A 23,118-nucleotide genomic window follows, 5' to 3' on the forward strand; every position below is an offset into this window, starting at 1 on the left:
AAGGGCTTTGAGTTGTTCTGGAAAGATAGATTTGTTTTCACTGCTGTTATTTTTCTTCCCAACGTTGCTGCAGTGTGTTTCCAAAATGGTGAGGCTGGGAGCTTTCCTTAAAGAAACAAAGCCAGGATATGCATTTAGCTGATGCTGTGATGTGACCTTCACTTCACAGGTCAGGTCACTGGAGGGAACGTGGAAAGGGACAGCAGCTGGGAAGCAAGAAAGAAGATGAAGATTGCGATCCCATAGAGAGAAGAACTCTTGGGACAGCGGAAAACTTACGAGGGGATTCTCAGGGGAAGGGCAAAGGTGAGGGAAATAGCGAGGGGATAATGTCACACTCTGTCCAATGTGAGGGCGCTGCGAGGTCCAGGCACCAGTGACTGGGACAGAGGTTGTGGTGACTGTGTGTGCAGATCAAGGTGGCAGCACTGGGAAAAAACTTCTAGGGCACTGTGCCTTGGAGAACATCAAAATGTTAGAGACCTTTCCTTCTCTTGTCTGTGGAGACCAAATTGGCTCCGCTGTAACCCCCTCCCTGAGCTCATTTCCAGTAGCATTTCCAACATCCCTTTGTTTCATTTTTTTCAACCTGCAGTGCTTCTCCATAACCTGGCCTTAAAGGCAGAAATCATTGAGTAGAATCCTCTGAACCTTTTTTTTTTTTTCCCCCAAAACTGGTCTCCCTGTCCCTAGAAAAGGAAATTTGCTTAAACTGCTGCAGAACCCAGGCCAAAACCCATCCCCCTTACACAGCATGGGTCCTCCAACAGGATTACAACATCCCTCCCACCTCAGAAATCCAAGTTCAGACTGGAGTGCTCTGTGGGGGCAGGCAAACACCCGCTGCCAATGGGGGCAGAGGTTGTCAGCTGTGCCTCTGCATATCAGCTGCTGGATGGGAATAGAAAGCACAATTCCTGTCCCAACCTGTCCCTAGTCCCAGCTCCCGGACGGGCACAGAGCTCTCATGGGGCTGTGGGTGGTTCTTCTCTGTGCTTTGGTGTCGTTGCTGCTCGGTGGCCTCTATGTCCTGGGGGTGTTTCGGAGACGGAGACCAGATGAGCCACCCCTGGACAAAGGCACCATTCCCTGGCTGGGCTACCTGCTGGATTTCAGGAAGGACAGTTCAGAGTTTCTAAAAAGGATGTGGAGGAAACATGGGGATGTTTTCACGGTGCTGATCGGTGGCTATTACTTCACCTTTGTGATGGACCCCTTCTGCTTTGGCAGCATCGTGAAGGAATCACGGTCTAAACTAGACTTTAGGGCTGCTGCAACTCAGCTGGTCCTGCAGGTTTTTGGCTACAAGCCCACCGAATCCAACCACAACATAGCCCGTGAATCGAGCGTGAAGCACCTGACGGGAGAGGGGCTCAGTGTCCTGACTCAAACCACCATGGAGAACTTCCAGAAGCTGATGCTTTTCAACCTGAGCCCAGGAGAGGAGAAGAGAGTGTGGCGGGAGGAGAACCTCTTCCACTACTGCTACAACATCGTCTTCAGAGCCGGGTACCTGGCTCTGTACGGCTCTGAGCCACACCAGGGGGCAGGAGACAAGGAGAAAGCTGAGGAGCAAGATCGTGTCCACTCCAACCATCTGTTCCAGGAGTTTCGGAAGTACGACCGCCTCTTCCCTCGCCTGGCCTTCTCTCTGCTGCCTCACAAGGACAAAAGAGAAGCCGAACGGCTGAAGAGGCTCTTCTGGAGTGTGCTGTCTGTGAAGAAGGCCAGGCAGAAGGACAATATCAGTGGGTGGATCAGTGATCAAGACCAACTTCTGGCAGAGAACGGTGTCCCCGAGTACATGCGGGATCGTTTCATGTTTATGCTCCTCTGGGCATCCCAAGGCAACACGGGCCCAACGGCCTTCTGGCTCCTCCTGTACCTGCTGAAGCATCCAGAAGCTCTGAAGGCTGTGAGAGGTGAGGTAGATAAAGTCTTGAGGGAGAATGGGCAGCAAGTGAAGGCAGGGAGCCGTCCAGTTACCATCACTAGGGACATGTTGAACCAGGCTCCTCTTCTGGACAGTGCTCTGGAGGAGACCCTGAGGCTGGTGGCAGCCCCGCTGCTGGTCAGAGCTGTCCTGGAGGACATCAGCTTCAAGACAAGCAGGGGGACAGAGTACACCCTCCGCAAGGGAGACAGAGTGGCTCTGTTCCCACACCTCGCTGTGCAGATGAACCCAGAAATTCACCACGAGCCTCACAAATTTAAGTATGACCGCTTCGTGAACCCAGATGGCACCAAGAGGGATTTCTACAAAAATGGGAAGAAGCTGAAATATGTCAACATGCCCTGGGGAGCAGGAGTATCGACCTGTCCCGGGAGGTTCTTTGCCAGCGCCGAAATGAAACTCTTTGTGTTCTTGATGTTGAGCCACTATGACCTGGAGCTGGTCAATGAGGAAGAGGAGATCCCAGGGATAGACATCAGCCGCTGGGGATTCGGGACCATGCAACCTATTCACGATGTTCGGTTCAGATACCGGCCACGCTTTTGATTTTGGGAAGCCCCCGTTGTGTTGTTTGTTCCGGTGTTACCTCTGGGCAAATTGTGTGATCCCGTGGTTATCAGCTCCTGATCTGATCTTGTTTGCTTAACATTTATCATGGCTTGTGTTTTTACCTCCGTCTCACGTGTTGCTGCTCTGTGTCTCCAGTTGTTGTGGTTTTGGGATACGTGATAAAAGAGAGACAAAATGTGCCCTCTGGGGCTATTCCCAGCCCCATCCCTGTGGCCATCAGCCTGTTGAAAACCCAGAGGAGCACAGGGGCAAATTGACAGGTGGGAACCCAAATTCAGGGCTTCCAAGGAACAAGTATTTTGTCCAGGGCTGTCCCAGCAGAGCCGTCAGCCCCGTGGTCCTGGCATGAGACCCGTGGAGATCTGGAGGAGGATTTCTGTCAAGGGAGGGCAGACATCCTATGGTGTGTAGGGGAAGAGCATTTTGGGATTGCACAGGACTTAAAGTAGGATAGTTTTGGGGAGGAACCAAAGGGGGATAAAGGATGGATTCAGGTGATTTGGGGAGGAAAATTGAGAGGTAAGGGGATAAAAGGGGCTGGTTGTGTATAAATATGCTATACACTTCCTCCCCCTGATTTGTTTTAGTGTCTTATTAAATTCCTGTCCTTAAATTCAAGACCACAAGTCAAAGGAGCTGTGTGTCCATGGTGCCAGCACTGGCACTGGTGTGAGAGCAGTTGTACAAGCAAAGACCAGGCCAGATGAGCTGGAAAATAAGTGTCTTGGGAGTGTGGGGATGAGCTGCTGTGCACCAGCGCTGGGACTGTGTTATTTTGTTATCAGCTCCTCACTGACGCATTTATTTACTTCCACTTACAAAGTATCACTGGCAGGATGGCACCACCTTGTAGTGAACCCCTGAAAAATCAGAGAGCAGCAAATATCCTTTCCAGAGACGTAAGAATTTCCATGGAGTATTCAAATTGTCATGCCTGTGGTCCCCTTCTAGTATCTGATGAGATCCCCAAAGGGAGCAGAGCTGGGATGTGCTGAGCAAGGACATACCAACAACTCCTTCCCATTTCATGTGTAAGAAAAGGTCAGATCTTGCCAATCATCTCATTTACCAGATCAGGGGGAAAAGAGCGTTGTGAACATCACTCAGAACCTGCAGGACCATTTTCATGTGCTTATGTGGCTTAGGAATGCAGGTGGTCACCTGCCTTTCCAGGTCTGCAGGAGGCTGAGCATTCAAGACATCCCCACTCTCCCAGTTTAGACCCCATCCTCTGCAAATACCCAAGGAGATTGTAAGGAAAAGGATGGAGTGATGGGAAGGGGCTCAAAAACCTAAGTGGGGCATGAGAAAACAACCTCAATCCCTTATGGGCTACAGCCACTGCGACCTTATAGACCTCGAACATCTGTTTTATCTGCTGGATCAATGCAAGATAAAAATTTGCCCCCCTACAAACTCTGCTTTGCTTTGTTCCCCTTCAATAATTAGGGTAAATTATTAGTCCTTACAGATGGTAAATCCCAGCCTTTGCTGTACAGAGAACAGTGGATTGACTTTAATGCTGACACTAACCTTGGACTTTGGAGATCATGTACGATCAAGGAATGAAACTCAAACATTTTCACAGATGTCCAAACATCAGAGGCAGATCCTGGGTTGTTCTGCAAAGGGCAGGGGGATGTTGTAACTGCACGTTGAGGGCAAACTATCCCAGCGTGCCAGACTGGGCATTAGCCCAGACCTTGTGGTGTGGAAATTCAGGCAGAAACTATCAAGCAGATTTGGCGGAACCAAGGAAAACCAAAACCACCTGTAACTGCACAAGGCTTGACTGTGACAGTTAATATTCCCATTATCAATTCCAGCACCTTTTCACAATTTTCATGTTGGCTCTCACCTCTTTTTTTTTGTCACCCCTGGGCTCGTTTGGCTCTGCTACCAAGAATTAAATTTGAGCTCTTCCCAAGTTCTGGTCAATTCAAGCTCCAAACCATGCCCTGGAATGCCTTAGGATAGCTGGAGAGCTCAGAGCCGTCATCACATCCTGGCCAAGTGATGTCCTCACTCCAAGGCTTTAGGAAAAGGATTTTCTGTGTGGATGGTTTGCATGGAGCTTGTTTTCCCTGCTGATACACAGTGTACATTGGTTATTATTTGTAGGGACCCCAGGTCAGAGTGAGGGTGAAAGACTGGGCTTGGGAAAGGGATATAAAAATAATGACAGTCATTCAGCAGAAAAATCTGGCTTTACTTGTTTGTCAGAATGGTTTATTTAACCAAACAGTATTGAGTCTATAAAAGACTTCAGACATGCTCAAATGCATGCAGTTGTGAGAAGCAAAAAAAAAAAAAAAAGTCATATATGGAAGAGTGTGAAAGCTCCAAATGAGTTAATCTGCAATTAACTTTTATGCTTGGGTGGGTTCTCCCCTGGCACTGAGCTTTCCATCCCAAAGTGCAACAGCAAGAGTAAAAAACCAGCCTGTGCCAACAAAAACCTGACTGGATTTGTAAGAGAAGTTAAATTGGAAAAAATCCAGGAATAAATTTGAAAAGTTCACTGGGGGGCAGCTCTCATTGCAGTGTCTGTCTCGTGTAACTCTTCTATCCCCTGAGAGAGCTGAGTGTGGAGTCTGTCCCTAAACCCCTGGTTTTCTCTCCTGCAGAGCTTAATGAAGACAATACTCCTTCAACATTCAAAGTTTTACAGTCTGCTGAGTTGGTGCCTGCTCTCGACAGCACAGGGAAAACGTTCCAGGTCACAACTCCTGCTCTGCACACTGAGCAAGGGAAGGAGTCACAGCCTGCATCCTTCAGGTTTGGAACAACAGGGGTTAAACATGTTGTGGGAAAGGCCATCCCTGGTTAAACAGCCTCAACTCCAGTATGAAACTGCAATGCATCAGGAACTGTTTTCTGTGTTCCTTCCTCTAAACACAGACAGATACAGCTCTGAGAAAGCCTCCTCTTAATGCTGCTCGTGTGGAAAATCGAAGGAAGTCAGCGGCACCAACAGATACATCAATCACTGCAGAGAAACTCGAAGGAGCACTGAGGTTATGAGTACAAAGCCACGACACAGCCAACACCACCCATTGCAGAGGAAAGCAGGGTTGGAAGGAGAAACAACGTGAAATGTCAGGATTTTTTTGAAGAATTAAAACACGGAGCCTTTGGCACATCTCTGGGTAGAAGGGCCTGTGCACTCCCCAGGGAAGAGCAGCCTGGCTTCAAAGTGCCAAAGGACAACACGTGCATGTTACAAGGCCATGGTCACTGGTGCATTTGCTGCCTTCACTGTCTGCTGGCCCAGTTACCCAACAAGTCACAGAACACACAGGAACAGCCTGTGGCAGGCAGGACACACCAGCACAAACACAGGGAGCAGTGACCCCAGCTCAGCTGATGGACACCAGCTTGGCAGGATGGTTTAGTACCAAACACTGAGTGCAGAAGGGACAGAGGGGCAGTTCCTGCCTGTCCCATCCACGTCACTGTGCAATCATGAGGCCGTACTTGGAGCACAGCAAGCCCCTCTTCTTTTCCCTTTCCATGAGGAAATTCCTCAGTTTGGTGGTGGGGAAGGTAACCAGTGCTTGCTGCCTGCTGTCCAAACCTGTCTCCTGGAGCCACGGGCTCTGAAGGCACTCGGAGGCTGACGGCCTTCCCCTGGAACAGGAAAGGTGAGGAGGTCAGTCAGGGAGCCCTGCTGGCTGAGGAGGCTCCTTGCACATGGAGAGAAAAGAGGGCCAATAGCCAGGATCTGCCCCAGCTGTGCAGCTGGGAGAGCAGACACCACCTTACCAGGGGTTTGCACACAGAGTGCTCTGGAGGAAGGACACAGCCCCCCCGGACAGACCCGCGTAGCACCGCGTGAGCTTCACTTTGCCCTTCCTGGTGGTTCTCAGGAACTCACAGGGGACGTCGGAGCTGACGGGGTAGTTGGCACTCAACCTGCCCCAAAAGAAGAGAATTGATCAGAGTGAAACTGCCTCCAGCTCTGGAGTCTCCAGCATAAGAAGGGTGTGGACTTGTTGAAGTGAGTCCAGAGGAGGCCCCGGAGATGCTCCAAGGGCTGGAGCCCCTCTGCTCTGGAGCCAGGCTGGGAGAGCTGGGGGGGTTCACCTGAAGAAGAGAAGGCTCCAGGGAGACCTGAGAGCCCCTTCCAGGGCCTAAAGGGGCTCCAGGAGAGCTGGAGAGGGACTGGGGACAAGGGCCTAGAGCGACAGGACAAGGGGGAACAGTTTTTAACTACAATAAAGGAGCTTTAGATTAGATATTAGGAAGAAATTCTTTACTATAGGGGTGGTGAGGCCCTGGTACACGTTTCCCAGAGAAGCTGTGGCTGTCCCAGCCCTGGAAGTGTCCAAGGCCAGGTTGGACGGGGCTTGGAGCAACCTGGGCTAGTGGCCCATGGCAGGGAATTTGGAACTGGATGATCTTTAAGGTCCCTTCTAACCCAAACCATTCTAGGATTCTCTGACTCTTATAAGGGCATTGCTCAGGATGCTCCTTCTCCCAGTAACTCCCACTCAGCAGTGAGAGGAGGGTCATGACAATGCACAGAAACATCATACAGGAAATAAAAATCTCAAAGGCCACTGTTCTTCAGTGAGTTTCATGACTTTGGCTGCTTTTCCACTTGGTATCATTTGGATTTTTTTGGTAAAGCTGGGGCTTTTCAGACAAGAGAAAACCACCAGCAGCTGCTGTGTTATAAAACAGCCTCCTTCCTCTACAGGGAGACATGGCTGGGACTGGGCATCCTCACATTGTGCAGCCAACTCCATCCCTTCCATCCCATAGCCAGCTCCATCCCCTCTGTCCCACAGCCATCTCTATCCCTTCCATCCCATAGCCAGCTTCATCCCTTCCATCCCACAGCCAGTTCCATCCCCTCCATCCCACAGCCAACTGCATCCCTTCCATCCCACAGCCAGCTCCATCCCCTCCATCCCACAGCCTTCCTTGGCATTGCCAAGGAGAGTTGGCACAACTGATGTCAATTCTCTGAGTCAATGCATCTTCCCTGACTGGTGACTCTGAAATTGTGGTTTTAAGGCTGTTCACAGGGCAGGGAAGGACAGACTGACTTACATGATGAAGGCTGTGATTCCAATGGACCAAATATCAGTCTGTGGGAGGGCTCCTTGCTCTGTCAGCAGTTCTGGAGCTGGAAAAGCAAACTGGTGTGAGCCCAGCTCTGCTCCAATGCACTGAGAGCAGCACAAAGGCAGTGGGTACTTTTGCTGCCTTCCCAAAAGTGAAGAAGAAGAAGCTGCTCCCGGGACAGGGAGCTGGTTGAGGTAAGACACCTTTGTAGATGCTGATTGCAGTGAAACCTTGAGGACCTCAGGCCAGGTGACAGCAGTGCTTGATCCCTGAGCTCTGGACCCCTGGATGCCCACTGGGGCAGTGTGACTGAACTCTGTACTCACCCATGGTTTCGACATAGTCCATGCACTTGTCCATGGTAATGACTTTGTCTTGTGTGTAGAACTGTGCGTTCCCAAAATCCAGGAGTTTCAGCAGGTTGGGCTCGGTGATGATCATGTTCTCAGACCTGAGATCCAGGTGCAGGATGTTGTGGGCATGGAGGTACTCGGTGGCACTGAGGATCTGCCACAGGTAGTCCCGGACCTCCACTTCCGAGTACGATGTCCTGGTGGGAGAAAGGACAGCTCTGTTTTCTATTCCCTATCTCCATGCCCAAGAATGCTTTTCTACACCCCTGGATGTTTAATCCCATCAGGCCCTTGAGGGTCAAGAGGAAACAACTCTTCATTTAGCAAATCTGTTGTGTATGGGGAGGCCAACCCATCCTGTGAGTCAAATTTACAGATACAAGAAGCTCAGGAGGTTGTAGAGCTGCGTGTCAGAGAAAGCAGTGGGTTGGGCAGAAATCAAAATGCAGATTTGATGCCCACCAATGCCTCTCTTTTAACCACAGGCTTTCATCAGATACATTTTCTGACATTCTGAGAAACAATGTGGAGGAGAAACGAGATTTTCTGAGTAACCTCCATGTTGTGGGAGTGTGGTGGTTTGAGACGCTCAGAAATCCAATTTCTAAGTTCAAGTCCCCCTCCCACAATTTGCCCCAGTGTGAGAGGGTTTTCAGACAAAACACAACTACTCAGCATTAGGGGAAGGGGAAAATACCTACTAGGGTTTATTTACATGGGATCTCATATCAACTACTGAGATTTTCTGAGTAACCTTGATGTTGTGGGAGATGGAATTTCATATCAACTACTGTAAACTGCTTTCAGTGTCTCAACTGGGCAGCCCTGAATTGTCCCAACCTTATAGGGAACCAAAGTAATTCTTGAATCTCTCAAGAGGCTGCAGAACAAATCCCATGTGCAATGACAGCACACTGGAATTGATGGAGAGGGATGATCCAGCTTGTCAGGAGAAAGCAATAGGGGTTTTCCAGCCCTGAGTGGAAAACCTTAACGTGTTCTTACCGTAGTGCCAAGGAGTGGAGCAGCTCTGGTCCCACACACACCTCCTGGATCAACACCAAGTGCCGTGGGCTGACATAGGCTCCCTTCAGCTGGGCTATGTTTGTGTGGTGGAGTTTCCTCAGGACCTGGTACTCCAGGAGCACAGTCTGCTTGTCCTCTTGCCAGTAAGGGATGATTTTTGCAGCCAAAGTCTTGCCGCTCACTTTCTCCCTGCACTGTCGGACGATGCTGAATCGCCCCCTGGTACAAAGGAACACAAAGGGACACTAAACTTCTCTGCTGCTCCTGGAAGAGCCAGGAACTTCTGTTCTTTAAAAGCACCAGAATCCCATGCTGTGTTTTTCGTCCACACCCGATGGGGAGTTATTGAATTCATTCTCACAGTTTGCACATCCTCCTGTGTCTCTAAACTAAACAGTCATTTTAAATTACAGGAGTGAGAGCTTAACTCCTTTGGAGAGAGAGAAGGAGAGAGCAAGAGAACTTCTTGTTGGCAACAGAAGCCAGTGCCTCTCTTCTAGGCAGAGAAAGTTGCATCCCACCCCCCTGACTGAAACTGGTACCTGCAAAGGCCGATGCAGCAAGGACAGGAAACTCTGTTAGCCCTGGGCTCACTTCACGAGATATCAAGTGACTGCCCTGCTGCCCAGTTGTGATAGGACAAGGGGTGATGGTTTTAAATTAAGAGAGCTGATTTAGACAGGATATAAGGATGAATTTTTATACAATGAGGGTATAAAACATTGGCACTGGTTGCCCAGAAAGGTACCAGATGCCTCATCCCTGGAAACATTCAAGGTCACGTTGGATGGGGCTCTGAGCAAGTTGACCTGGTTGAAAATGTCCCTGCTCGTTGCAAGGGGGTTGGACTAAATGACCTTCAAAGGTCCCTTCCAACCCAGACCATTCTATGATTCTACAACCCTTTTGCTCTCCCAAAAAATCCACAACTAAATCCTACCAAACCAAGGTGAAGATCACTCAGCCAACAGCTTGTGTGTTTCACTGTGGAGGGGTTTTCAGCAACCCACTGTGACACTTGCTGAGCAGCACATTTATAAATGTGACTTTTCTAAAGTCCAGCCACATAGAATCATAAAATCATAGAAATACAGAATCCTAGCATGGTTTGGGTTGGAAGGGACCTTAAAGACCATCCAGTTCCACCCCCTGCCATGGGCAGGGACACCTCCCACTAGCCCAGGTTGCTCCAAGCCCCTTTCAACCTGGTCTTGGACACTTCCAGGGATCCAGGGGCAGCCACAGCTTTTCTGGGCAACCTGTGCCAGGGCCTCATTATCCTCACAGTAAAGAATTTATTCCTAATATCTGATCTAACCCTGCTCTCTCTCAGTCTGAAGCCATTCCCTGTTGTCCTATCACTCCATGCTCTTGTAAATAGTCCCCCTCCATCTTTCTTGTAGCTCCCTTCAGGTCCTGGAAGGCCACAAATAGCCTCCTCTTTTCCAGGCTGAACAATCCCAATTTTCTCAGCCTTTCCTCATAGGAGAGGTGCTCCATCACACGTAGGATTTCCCTCTGGATCACAGAGAACTCAGCTGGATTTTCTACCTTTTGATCTCTGTTTGGAAGGCGTAGGTCTGGTAGGTTGGGAAGGGCTCGGATGGTGTGATTATTTCACTCTCTTCCTCAGCAGCAGGTGCTGGGATGCCCTGTGTTGCAGCACGAAGCTCTGGAAAGAAAAAGGGACAGGGATTACATGGGAAAACAGCTCTGTGTGGAAAATGGGACCTTTCTGAAGCTCCACTATGTATGAACAACAGCAAAGGCGACAGACAGCAGAGCTTTCTCCAGTTGACTCTGCAGCCTGAATCCCAGCTGTGGCACCTAGTGCTGTTGGAATGCAACAGATCCTGCTCTTTCCACCCAAAAATTCCCTGATGTGGCCACTTCAGGCAGTATGAGATGGACTGTATATTGTGTGCTATGATATATCAAACATCTGAGCCACTGGTTCACATCTCCTCACATAACGAGTCACCAGGTCACAGCAAGGCACTGACAGAGAACTAGAAACTTCTTTTGGGTGGATATTTCAGGGCAGCAGCTGAAACTTTTTGCTCTGGTTTCTGGTGTGTGGTTGTGTCCAAGTGCTCCCTGAAACACTAAATCATCTCTTTAAAGCATCTGCTTGGAAATGCTGGACACACTGAGATACATTGATGGCTCCTGGACCAAGGGAAAGCAGAGGATTTAAGGTGAGTTAAAAATATCTCTGTGAACTGATTTTTACAGAGCAATCCTCTCCACTGGGAGGAAATTCCAGTTAGACCATCCTTCTATTTCTTGGCAGAAAGGATGCTTTGCTACAAGGATATGTTTGCTGTGGGGTTACGGATTTCTTAATTTTAAAAACATGTGAGTTGTACAATGCAGTCAAACAAGTGAAAAAAAGTAGTAAATTGGGCTTTCTTTACTTCAGAGACAAAATACAGCTGGAAAATTCATCACAGAAGGACAATAATTCCCAAAGGAAAACACCAGAATAGAGATGTTAACTACTGAATTTAGGATTTAGTCCATAATATAGAGCAGGTCCAGGGCTTTCACCAGTGGCAGATCTATATCAAGAGATAAATGCCTCCAGTCACACATTTATGGTCCAAGACCCATTTCTTCATCATCCCTAATCAAACCTGAGTGTGTCTTCAACAGGTAATCTTCAGTTCCCAGGTTTCTATTTTATTATTAAATTTTACATATATTTACATATTGTTTCTATTTACACAATTCTCTTATTGGGTTTTCTGATATATTTATACATATTCCCCCGTGTCCAGAATTAGAAAATAACGTAATTTTAGATAGAAAAACCCTAAACCACCCTGAGCCAAGTGGAACTGGCCTTGGTTCACTTGCTCTTGACTTCTGGGCCCACATCTAAAAGGGTGCAGTGGTTTTGACGCAGGAAGATCCCGACGGTTTCTCGGGATCTGATCTTACCCATTGGATCCTCCCCGGTGATTTTCACGCTGGCAGATGGGTCGCTGTAGGGGCCCATTCCTGCTTTGCTGGTGCAGGCAATCCTGAAGTGATAGATAAACCCCTTGGGCAGATTTTTGGCATAGTAGCAGCAGTCAGCGAGGTCAGAAGCCAGAGTTGTCCACTCCCCATCTTAACCAAGGAAAGAGAGAAAAGACACCGGGACTCAGTTATGATGATCTCACTGGGTTGTGGCTTTTTTGAGGTTTTGGGTTTTATTGTTTTGGGGTTTTTTCCACCAGCTTTACTTATGTGCTGGGAATATGAAGAAAAAAAGGCCCATTCCAATCCCTTAACCTTCTGTGATTCTCTGAATCTTGCAGAATGAAAGAAAAACCAACTTGCTATGGCCAACTTTTGTGTATGGTGACACTCACTGTCCCTGTGTTACTCTTCTGAAATCAGCTGGTTTATATCACTCTTCTGAAATCAGCTGGTTTATATCTGACAAGTTCAAGTTGTGCCAATATTCTGTCAGAGGGTAATGGGGAAACTTTCCTGTGTTCTTTCTGTTTATCTAATTCCTGCACCAATCTCTAATGCAAATATCCACCAAGAACCCCAAACAGGACCCCCAGCTAAATCACTGATTTGTTTTTCCTTTTAGCCCTGTCCTGAATCCAGTTGAGACCATGAGGATTCCTGGACAGGACTATCCACCAACACTCTCCAAGCAAAACCAGTGTTTGAAATGCAGGCAGTTTTACTGAGCTTTTATGAAACTCAGATGATTTCTCAGGGAACTGAAATTGCAGATATGTTCTGGACTCATAATTTGTGGGACTAAGGTGGGAAGGAGAAAATCACCAGCAAACATTTAATGACCTTTCATTTCACATGTTGCTGTGTCTCATGTTTTGCTGCTGTGCTCAAGGCTGAACTCAACTCCTTTCTACTGCCTGAGATTAAACCCATCCTTTCATTCAAATAAACACTTCTGGAGGCCTCAAACCTTTAAATAAGCAGTAATTCACTGCCCAAACTAAAAGTATTGATGACTTTGCAGGGTACTGGCTGAATTTAGGGATGTGTTTGTATAAGAAGGAGCAGATACAGCTTAGAGAAAAGTCCCTGCAGAAGCAGCTGGCAAAAGCCTGTTGTCAAGTCATGGATAAAACAAGGAATATTTTCCTGTTTAACTTAATCCTCCTGTGTTCAGGAACTTTGCATATTCCTGCTAAATACACAGAATGCAATGGAAGATTAGAGATGCCATTTGCTGGTTTTCTTCCTAATTGGAACAACTTGTGTTTCTATCCTCCACAGAGTGTGTCCTGTTGTTGAGTCAAAAAGGAATAACAAAAAGAAAGTGGCGTCGGAGAAAAAGTGACTCACACCCGCTCCAGAGGGAAAAGGCTGAAAACTGCCTATGCCCGTGCTAATCCAGAAGGGAGTGTTTGCATATTTGGGGAATTAGATGAGGGAACATGGAGCAGCTGAATCCAAAGGGCTGTGCCTGTGTGACTGCAGAAGGCATTGCTGTCAGACATCACATTCGTAGTGACAACAGCAAAGCAGTCCCAGGAGAGACGGAACAGGCTTGGGGATTTGGTTCAAAGCTTTTGTAACTGAACAGGAAAACATCTGCTTTTGACAAGGGCACATAGTGACAGGATGAGGGGGAATGGCTTTAAACTGTAAGAGGGGAGATTTAGATCAGATGTTTGGAAGAAATTCTTCCCTGTGAGGGTGGTGAGGCCCTGGCACAGGTTGCCCAGAGAAGCTGTGGCTGCCCCATCCCTGGAAGTGTCCAAGGCCAGGTTGGACGGGGCTTGGAGCAACCTGGGCTAGTGGCAGGGGGTGGGACTGGATGGTCTTTAAGGTCCTTTCCAACCCAAACCTTTTTATAATTCCATGATATTATGATTCACTGACTTCCTTAAGCTCTGGACCAACCCTTCCAAGAGAACATCAAAGGGGTGGTGCAGTATTGCCAAAATGTGGGTATTTATTCTGGCTCTTTGTCCTGAGCTTCCTCCACAATCAATGGGAAAAGAAAGCATGGCTGTTTAGCAGAGGATGAACTTCCTTTTTGACAGATCACCTTTCTCCACAACAGACTGTCCAGAAAGCCTGGTTATAGGATGATGTTGTTGCTGGCCATTATTAGTGTATCATTTTGCCAAATTACTCAAGGCTGTGTATCAGGCACCAACCAGGCATTTTCTTCTGTAGCTGCTCACTTTTTGGTCATAACTTTCAGGTCACCTAGTTTGAGTCACACTTCAGCAAAGCCTTGGTATGAAGATGCATATTTTCCAGGCTGATTTATTTAGCACAACACTTAACTTTCAGATGGCTGAATGATGGCTGTATGGATTTCATTCCTAACTCAAAACTAGGGAGTTAATCAGGCTGTTTCTGAATAAAAGTAAAATATCCAGCTGGCGAAGGGATCACACAAACCAAGATGTTCCCTGTGAGGTGTAAGGACAGCACTTTACCTTCACTCTTGCACTGGATGGTGTAATGGACAGGGGTGTTGGTCTCCACAGGTTTCCAGACCACCTGCACTCCGTCCTTGTAGACTTCCACCATGTCAGGGGGTGGAGGGCTGGGAGGAACCTCTGTTGAGAGGAGGCACAAAACCCAAGGACTGTTAAGAGCAGCACTGCTGTGAATCAAAACCCTACACCCAGCATGTCTCGGTTACAGATATTATTTATATATATATATATGTATGTGTTTTATATGTATATATAGGCACACACCTAGAGAAACAGCAATTTAACCCAACCTTAATTTAAACTCAGTATTAAAGTTTTGTCTTGGAGGGCTCTGAATCCAGAAGAGTGAAGAAGAGGCAATGAACCCTGCAGTATGTGCCACACTACCAGAGAGCAAAGGCTGTGGACAACAGCAAGGGAGAGATTGTCCTCTGCACCTCTCTGCAGAAATCTCACCTCAAAGGTGTGTACAGGTCACATTTTGGGGTAGAATTATTTATAACACCTGTTTCTGTAGCTGCTTCTCCTCTTACCTGCTTTTCTTATGACACAAGAGGTGGATGCCGAACCCAGGGAGTTTGTGGCCACACAGGTGTAAATACCAAAATCCTCAGGATTAACAGAGAGAATAGTTAAGAGCTGGAAGTGTTTGAGGGTGGATGAGATGAGGATCCGGCTGCTGCTCTGGACAGGGATCCCGTCTGAAAAGCAGAAGGTAGGAGAGATAAGCACCCTGAAAGTTGACACCAAGGTGTCTAAACCCCTCCCTGCACCCCTGTCCCAGAGGTCAGGGACTCCCTGGAGGGATGCCAGTGTCACCTCTGAACCAGTTGATGTGCAGGGAGGAGTGAGCTGCCGTCCGGCACGACAGCGTCAAGCACTGTCCCACGGCAGCAGCCTGGTCCATGAGCTCCTCAGTGAAGGATGGGGCTGCAGGGAAGAGGAAAAAAACATCAATTCAGAATAGCCAGGAGAGTTATGTGGAAAAAAATGCATGCAAGACATCAGAAAACCTTTCTAATTGTTCAAGAACATTTCTGGTTCTCGCTCTCGCCTTTTGACCTCCCGTTGGAGAACCCCCCGGGCACTGAGCACAGGTGCAGGAGCCCCAGGGACACAGTGTGACTGCTCATACATGATCACCCAGATGGATCTTGGGAAGTCCATAGGGAATACCTGCATTGCCCAGCCCTGCTGGTACAGCTGAGGCAGCAGAACAGCTCAGAGCAGAGAGAGATCATGTCACAGCAAGAGTGTTCCCCTGGCCGAGCCAAAATGTGGGGGCAAAACTAAATGATGGTATTTCGAGGATGAAGGGATCAAATAAGACAAGAGGAAATGGCCTCCAGTTGCAGCAGGGGAGAGTTAGATTGGTTATTAGGGAAACTATCTTCATGGAAAGGGTCATCATGGATTGGAACAGACTGCCCAGGGCAGTGGTGGAGTCACCACCCTTGGAGGGATTTAAAAGACATGTGGATGTGGCACTTGGGGATGGGGTTTACTGGTGGCCTTGGCAGTGCTGGGGAACGGTTGGACTCAATGATCTTAGAGGTCTTGGCCAACCTAAATGATTCCATGATCAAGACAACGTAAGAAGAGAGAAGCAGAGATGAAAGATGGATATGAAAGGAGGAAAAACCCCATAGAGCATCAAATCTGCTCCTGCCTCCATGGCAAGGGGGGAGCTCAGGTTTTCTTCTGTGCTTCTTCAGGGTTTCTTTCTCCCCACTTGCCAGGAGCTGCCAGCCTCCCACACCTGCCCTTCCCAGTGTTTCCCTGGGCTCTGCTGAGTGCTGGGACATTAGTCTGACCTTGGGAAGTGCTCCTGACAGAGTCAAGGGGAAACTTGTCTGGGAAAAAGCAAGTTCTGCTTCACTGATGCACCATGTGGGGCTGCCCCATTATTTTTCATTCCATAGCTCTGTAGCAGCATGTCTGGACTTAACACATCCATTCAGGACTGGAGCATAGGAATTCATAGTTCCCTGCCTCTGCCTTCCCACCCATGGATACTCCTTTTATTCTCTTCGTATCTTACACCTGGATTTTATTCCTTTGCAGTGGCTTCTTAGAGTGGCTCCAATTTGCAAACAATGCCATGACAGGTTTTATCAATGTCCTAGTTATGATGTAAACAGAGGAGACTGGCCCATGCTACATGAGTTGGTCCAGATCATCTCCAGACAATCACTGCAGATCCATCCTTAGAAACTGGCCTCACACAGCACTGGGATTTTCATTACTGATACTTCATGCTAAAACAAACCACTGGCTTGTGCCACAGCCAATACCTTTCTCCTTTGGCATGAGGCTTGGCAACTTGAATGAGGAGAGTGCTGATTTCCTCTTCAGAGATCCTTCAGCCCCTGTTAACAGCTCTTTTTCTGCTGCCTCACTTCCCAGCTCACCAAACTCTGTTTTGAGGAAGGATGAGAAGTCATTCAAGGCCATCCTTCTCCCCATGGCATCAATTTACAGTGACAGCTCCTCCATTCACACATAAACAGCTCATCACTCACAGGTTCCCTTATTAACCAGCCTTCAGTCAGCAGGGAAGGCTGTGACAGCTGTGACAAACACAACAGTGTCCTGGAAGAACAGGGAATATCTAGGGATGGTAGAGAAGAAAGGACAGATCCTGATGTCCAATAGCCAGGGTGACTTCATCAGCTCCTCCCAGTCACTTTATTTTTTTGAGATTTACCATGGTCAGATGATAACTGCAGCAAGGAAAACATCACCCAGCCCTGGTCTGCTTTTGTGCAACCTCAGACAGGGGAATTTGAGCCCCTTCCATCAGTGGATTAACCCATCTGCCTCTGCACTGGGGTAACCCAGTAACAGAGGGGTAGTGCTGGAGCTGGAAACTGCTGATTTCATAACCTGCCATGGCCAGTTTTACAATCCCAGTCTAACCACAGCCTCAGATAAAAGGAAAAGGCAGCTTTATCAGAGCCCAGTTATAGCAGAAAATCTATAAAGGAGCAGAGTGAAACACTTACCTTCCTCTGGCTCAGGAGATGTCTTTCCTTTTAGGATTCTTGAAATATGGGCAACAGAAGCTTTTACTTTCTTCTTCAGACTCTGCTCCACTGACAGCTCCACTGAATGAGACCTTGCATATGGCTTAAAGAGTCCTGGCTTGGTGTGGAAGGAGCTTTTCTGCTTCCCACTGGAGTCCTTTTGGGAGCCATACATTTCTTTATGGCTCTCTGCCCCTTTCCCCATGGCCACTAAGTGAGTTGCCTTTGAATCCTCAGATATTTCCAAACAGTTCTTCCTGTTCTTGTCCTCTGCCTGCTCCCTGATGCACAGCCTCTTATCCTTATGCAGATGCCCTGCAGGAGGGGACCTTGCCCTTTCACCGAGAGGAATAAACCGTCTACGAACTGGCTTGGGCGAAGGCTTCTTGTAGCTCAGAAATTCAAACGGAAAATAGACGATGTCATACAAGTCAGAGAAGTTCAAGTAGGCAGGTTCCACCTCTGAGATGTCAAATTTTTGAGGGCCGCTGCCAGTACTGGGGGATTCATCTGACAGGTCTTTGATTTTCACCAAAGACACTTCTGGGTGTTTCCCGGTGTCCTTGATCACTGACACCCGGCTGGGTCTTTTCCCGGTGTCCAAGCTCTCTGTTGAGGAAACGCTGGCTCGGCTGGAAGTGGGGCTCTCAAACGCCAAGTCCTCCAGGTGTTCACATTCACAAGGAACTGTCTGTGCTCCCTGCCCTTCCAGAGCCTCTGACTCCTCACTCACAGCAAGGTAGGGTTCTTCAAGGTCATCCTGTTCAGAGGCTTCCCCTCTTTCACCCTGTTTTACAGAAGGGGAGGAGGTGTCCCTGGGTGCTTGGCTACCTGGGCCTTTGTAGAACACCTGTGTGGGGGGAGAGATGTGCTTTCTGCTCTCCTTCTCTCCAGAAACTGACTCTGCCCAAACATTCATCTCTTCAGAGAGGGAAACCATCTCGTCCACTAAGCCCTCCAGCACAGCAGACTCCTCATCACTGTAGAAGGAAGACCTGTGATGTGATCGCTCCTGACCGCGATCCCTGCGGAGTGACGGTGGGACAGCTTTTCCACCATCAGATCTTCCACTTTCTAAGGCAACGCCTTCACCCTCACCATGGACCTTTGGATGTTCCTCATATTCTACTTCATAGGCTGAAGCTGGAGCACCTTCTGGTTGTGCAGCAGTTAATGCACCCCCCAGACCATCAGAAATCCCAGCACTGGGACCGGCAGCCCTGTGCTGCTCCAGCACCCCATGTCCAGCCTTGGGGAAAGGAGCAGACGTGGTCTGCACAGTTGCTGGGCTTCCACTTGCTGTCATGGCAGATGTCACCTCCCTGTGAAGGGACGGATGTTCCCGTTTTTCCCTCTCACAGACCGAAGGGAGAGCAGTGCTTTGGGAGGACACCGTTCCTGCTGTGTGTCTGCTCTCTGGAACACCATGGCCTTCAGGAACCTTCTGGGGTTTGGCTCCTTCATGGGCCAAGCTGGGAACAACCTCTGTGACAGCAGAGCTTTCGCTCCTCACGGCAGTAAACCTCTCCTTGCTGTGAGCTGGCCCTTCCCTTTCAGCCCATGCTCCACCGGAGATCGGAGTCGGCACTGATTGGGGTGATGGGACTTTGGGAACAGCGAGGTGCTCTCCTTTCAGGCTGGCTGATGCTGTGAATCCACGAGCAGGAGCCTTCCTGTGAGCTTGGCTTTCACCAGCATGGGCTGATGGTGGAGTGACTCCTGTCACACCCAGCTCTTCCTCCCCCAGGACAGCAGATCTCACCTCTTTGCGGGTCTTCACCTTCTGAGGAGCCCCTTCACCAGCTGTGAGGACACCTGGCTGCTTGCCCAAAGAGACGGGAGCTGCTGGAACACTTTCCCCGGGAAGTTCCCGACTTTTGTCTTTACGTACTGGAAGTGAATCGGTCTCTGTCTGTTCTGCTGGAACAGCAGAGCTTTCATGCTCCATGAGTTCAGACTCAGCAACGCTGTGAGTAGAGGCCTTTTCACCTGAATGTTTCTGCCTTTTGTCCTTCCAAGGTGGAACTGGAGCCGTCCTTTTGATCAGCAACGTTCCACCTTTTTGATCCGGGTGGATGTCAGTGCTGTGAGCAGACTGCTGGGGCAGACACACACCTCCTTTACTCGTGGGAGATGACTCAGAGGTGGCCTCTGACTGTGACAGGGTTGGAATGGACTCTTTGCCCTCCTGAAAACCAGATTTACCCTCCAGGCTCTCATGTTTTTGGGCTGCTGATGCAGTTATGTCTAAGCACTGGGCAGTCAGAATGGGGCTTTTGCCTTCCAAATCTTCAGCATCCTCCTCAATCTCAGTAGCTTTTGACTTCTTCAGTAAAGGTTTCCTATTTTCACTCCTGTGAGGTGACACTGGAAGTCCCTCAGCCTGTTGCATAAAAGCAGCTGGGCACTCATTACCATCACAATGTGTGGAAGGACAGGGCTTCTCTCCTGAACAATCCTTGCTGGCTCTCCTGACTTCCTCCTGCTTTGATGTGTCTACAGAGCATCCCTTGCCAGGCCCTGCAGCAATGTCACAGTGGTCACTGCCTTCAGGGCAGCTCTCCTGGGACAAGACATCACAGTCTTCTTCCAAAATATCTTGTTCCCTCAGTGACCTCGAGGCTCTCAGCCTGTAGTCGTCCAGGGAACGGCTCCTGCTGGCACCAGCAATGGCAGGATGTGGTGGTTTCCTGGCAGTGTCAAATGACGCTGATTTGGTCAAGGATCCCAGCAGGCTTTCCCTGCGATCATCTCCTTCCTCTTCCTCTTCCTCTTCCTCTTCCAGCTCAAACTGCTCCAGGAGGGGCTCACGGAGACCACTGAGGGGCACCTTCGAATATCCACCTTTCCGGAAAGTCCTCCTGGCTCTGTCCAGGTGCCTCCTGAACTCCCTGCCTGGGGAGGAAGGCGGCCTTGCAGGGAGCTCTGTTGCTTGGCTGTAGAAAGTGCTTTTGATGACGCTCTGCCTGGGCACAAAGGCAGATGGCTTTTCTGTGCCATCCCCAGCCTTTTCAATCTTCTCTTTATCAGCTAAAGACATGTCTGGTTTTCCTTTCTGACCTGGATGTGATGTGCTTTCCGTGGAAGCCCTCACGGATGAAGGCTCGGCAGCACCGCTCCTTTGGGATGGCTCTGCTCCTTCGCCTCTAACACTGGGATGGAGCCCCTCCTCCTTCTCCTGGAAGACACTTGCCATGAGCTCTTTGCTTTCTGTGGGTGATTTGTCCCCCATCTCAGCTTTCATGGAAGCATATTTCCTCCTCATGGGTTTTACTGGAGGGACTGGTGTCTTGGAATGCTTCTGCTCACTTGAACGTTTTGGAGGCTCCTGATAACTTGGTGCTTCAAATACGGGCAAGTGCAGCTCAGGTGTGGAGCCAAAGTGCCTCTTCTTGGGGAAATTCGAGTTCTCGTTGTCTGAAGAGGAGCCACTGGTACTGGATGAAGTGCTTTCCTCGATGAGGTGTCGGGACATGGCCAGGGAGGTGTTGTCGTGGGTCCTTTCCAGGATTTCTGGGATAGACCTCATTACCAGGATGGATTTGTAGCACATCAGAGACCGCTGGGGAGCCAAACAAAATACAGCACAGTGAGATGGAGACATGGTGGGAGGATGGCAAAGCAAACATACACAAATGAGCTCCTGAACTCCTAATTACCCACGAGTTTAATTACACACTGCCAACCCTTTACACATGTCACCAATCTGGGCCTCATTTGCTCTCCAAATCTTCCTCTTCCCTCATTGACAGACATGAAACTAAATTGACTTCAGGGGACATACTTGCTATTGTGATCAGGGAAGCAGGACCCTGCTTGAGATGTCGAAGTCAATCTGGCCACTCAAAGCAGATGGAAAGGAGTTTTTAATGGAAAACATCAGAAGAAAGACTTGCTGGAATCAATGGCCTTAAATCCATTGATTGCAGTTCAACCTACAGTGACTTAGGTCAACAGAAGACCTACCACAGTGCAGGAGGTGGGATTCCTCTGCTCTAACTTCTGCCATGTGAGACATCTCAGTTGAAATTGGGCAGCTGCCCTCCCCTTCCAGCCAGCAGGGAGAAACTGGCATTTTCAGAAGGCAATCAATCCCATCATTTTAGAGAACCTCAGGAAAAGAGGTATTTTTGGAGGCCTGTCTATAATTCAGCAAAGGCAGCTGAGGGTACCTTACTTAGACACAACCTTGTGTCTTACAGGCACCTGCATGAGACCAAGTGTTTCCAAGGCAGTAAAAGCCTAGATAATTAATTCCTGACACATCCCTGAACTGCAGCCTCCTAGGCTTATTCCCCCTTCACAGCCAAGCTGAGATCTCTGCTGAGCTCACTGTCCAAGCCCAAAAGACTTTCAAAGATTCAAATGTAAATAAAAAAATATATATAACAAAAATATAGATTATATAGATTATTATATATTATTGTATATTATACATTCTAGATTAATATATATATAATACATAGTATATGGTATATAATAATATAATATGCAATACAATATAATTAAATATTAGATAATATGTGTTAGATAATATATAATATAAATAACCTATAATATATATTATTATTATATGGTATAAAGATTATTATCGATTATTATATAGATTATATAACAAAAATATAGATTAAGGGCAACTCACCTGCCACTTGCTCCGAGCCACAATGAATTTGAGCTGCTTGGTATTAATGAAATGAGCTGCTTCGAGGGGGACATTGTGCTGCCAGGTGGAATGAGAGGAAAATCATTGGTTCAAAAAAAAAATGACTTAATTTCCTAATAACTCTCTAAGATTCCCTCCTTCCAGAGTTGTTTAATTTAGGAAAGCTACAGTAGACCAAATGCTACAATCCCTTCATAGTTAAATTGCAGACAAAAATCAGTGATAAAAGTAACCCTTGTTCAATACATGTCATTAAATCCTTTTTTTTATTGTTAATATTTAGCTCTTCCCTTTAGTGATTTAAGGCATTGGAATATAAACCATAACTTTGCCCTGCAAAGCCACAGGTTCCTTCCTATTTTGATGTGTGATAGGACAAGAGGAAACAGCCTGAAGTTGAACCAGGGGAGGTTTAGTTTGGATATTAGGGAAAATTTCTTCCTGGAAAGGGTAGTCAAGGATTGAAACAGTCTTCTCAGGGCAGGATGGTGGAATCATCATCCCTGGAAGGATTTAAAAGATGTGGCACTTGAGGATATGGTTTAGTGGAGGCCTTGGCAGTGCTGGGTTAATGGTTGGACTCCACGACCTTAGAGGGGTTTTCCAACCTAAATGATTCCATGTTATATCTGCTCACGTCAGTAGTAAATCTTTATCCTTTGAAAGGAAAGATATCCTGGCATGTAAACCTCTTCCTGGGGAGCCAGGCCTGAGCTCTCCTGTGGCACAGAAAATAGGAGACCATGGGAAAAAAGTAAACCAGCAAATATCCAGCAGCTTTTGGGGCCGTCCCTGCCAAGGTCTCTTCCAACCTCATTATTGTAATGACTAATAAAGGACCAGGACAAACTTACCATGAACCACTTGTGGGACAGACAGTCCAAAGCACTAGGCCTGGCTCTGGTAAGAGAACAGATGGGCATTTTAGTTGGAAGTCACTTCCAAAGCAACCACAAGATCTTCCTGAAGGTGCTGCTACACATGGACACACGTGTACACTTTGGTGTGTGTCCTCAGGCTGCTG

General features: G+C 48.1%; 2 protein-coding genes across 2 annotated transcripts in view; one reads left to right on the forward strand and one right to left on the reverse strand.

The window, feature by feature from the left end:
* Positions 1-73: 73 nt before the first annotated feature.
* Positions 74-5,040, forward strand: LOC116785971 (5-beta-cholestane-3-alpha,7-alpha-diol 12-alpha-hydroxylase). The gene has a single exon (XM_032686211.1). It carries the CDS (start codon positions 968-970, stop codon positions 2,498-2,500), a length of 1,533 nt encoding a protein of 510 aa, XP_032542102.1. The 5' UTR covers positions 74-967; the 3' UTR covers positions 2,501-5,040.
* OBSCN (obscurin, cytoskeletal calmodulin and titin-interacting RhoGEF) overlaps positions 4,713-23,118 on the reverse strand; it is a 184,195-nt gene continuing 165,789 nt past the window's right edge. The window contains exons 104-117 of the mRNA XM_032686197.1: positions 22,949-22,994; positions 22,074-22,151; positions 17,411-20,993; positions 16,700-16,822; positions 15,225-15,335; positions 14,939-15,106; positions 14,403-14,525; positions 11,920-12,090; positions 10,528-10,648; positions 8,956-9,195; positions 7,924-8,147; positions 7,583-7,658; positions 6,290-6,439; positions 4,713-6,154 (exon numbers count right to left, since the gene is read on the reverse strand). Coding sequence (XP_032542088.1) covers positions 5,977-6,154; positions 6,290-6,439; positions 7,583-7,658; positions 7,924-8,147; positions 8,956-9,195; positions 10,528-10,648; positions 11,920-12,090; positions 14,403-14,525; positions 14,939-15,106; positions 15,225-15,335; positions 16,700-16,822; positions 17,411-20,993; positions 22,074-22,151; positions 22,949-22,994 — 5,392 coding nt within the window. The 3' untranslated portion in view covers positions 4,713-5,976. The remainder of the gene's footprint in view (positions 6,155-6,289; positions 6,440-7,582; positions 7,659-7,923; positions 8,148-8,955; positions 9,196-10,527; positions 10,649-11,919; positions 12,091-14,402; positions 14,526-14,938; positions 15,107-15,224; positions 15,336-16,699; positions 16,823-17,410; positions 20,994-22,073; positions 22,152-22,948; positions 22,995-23,118) is intronic.

This window comes from Chiroxiphia lanceolata, chromosome 1 (assembly GCF_009829145.1).
Source record: "Chiroxiphia lanceolata isolate bChiLan1 chromosome 1, bChiLan1.pri, whole genome shotgun sequence".
Classification (NCBI taxonomy): domain Eukaryota; kingdom Metazoa; phylum Chordata; class Aves; order Passeriformes; family Pipridae; genus Chiroxiphia; species Chiroxiphia lanceolata.

What these genes read in the sequence shown, in the direction of transcription:
- LOC116785971 (XM_032686211.1), top strand. Translation starts at nt 968, where the DNA reads ATGGGGCTGTGGGTGGTTCTTCTCTGTGCTTTGGTGTCGTTGCTGCTC.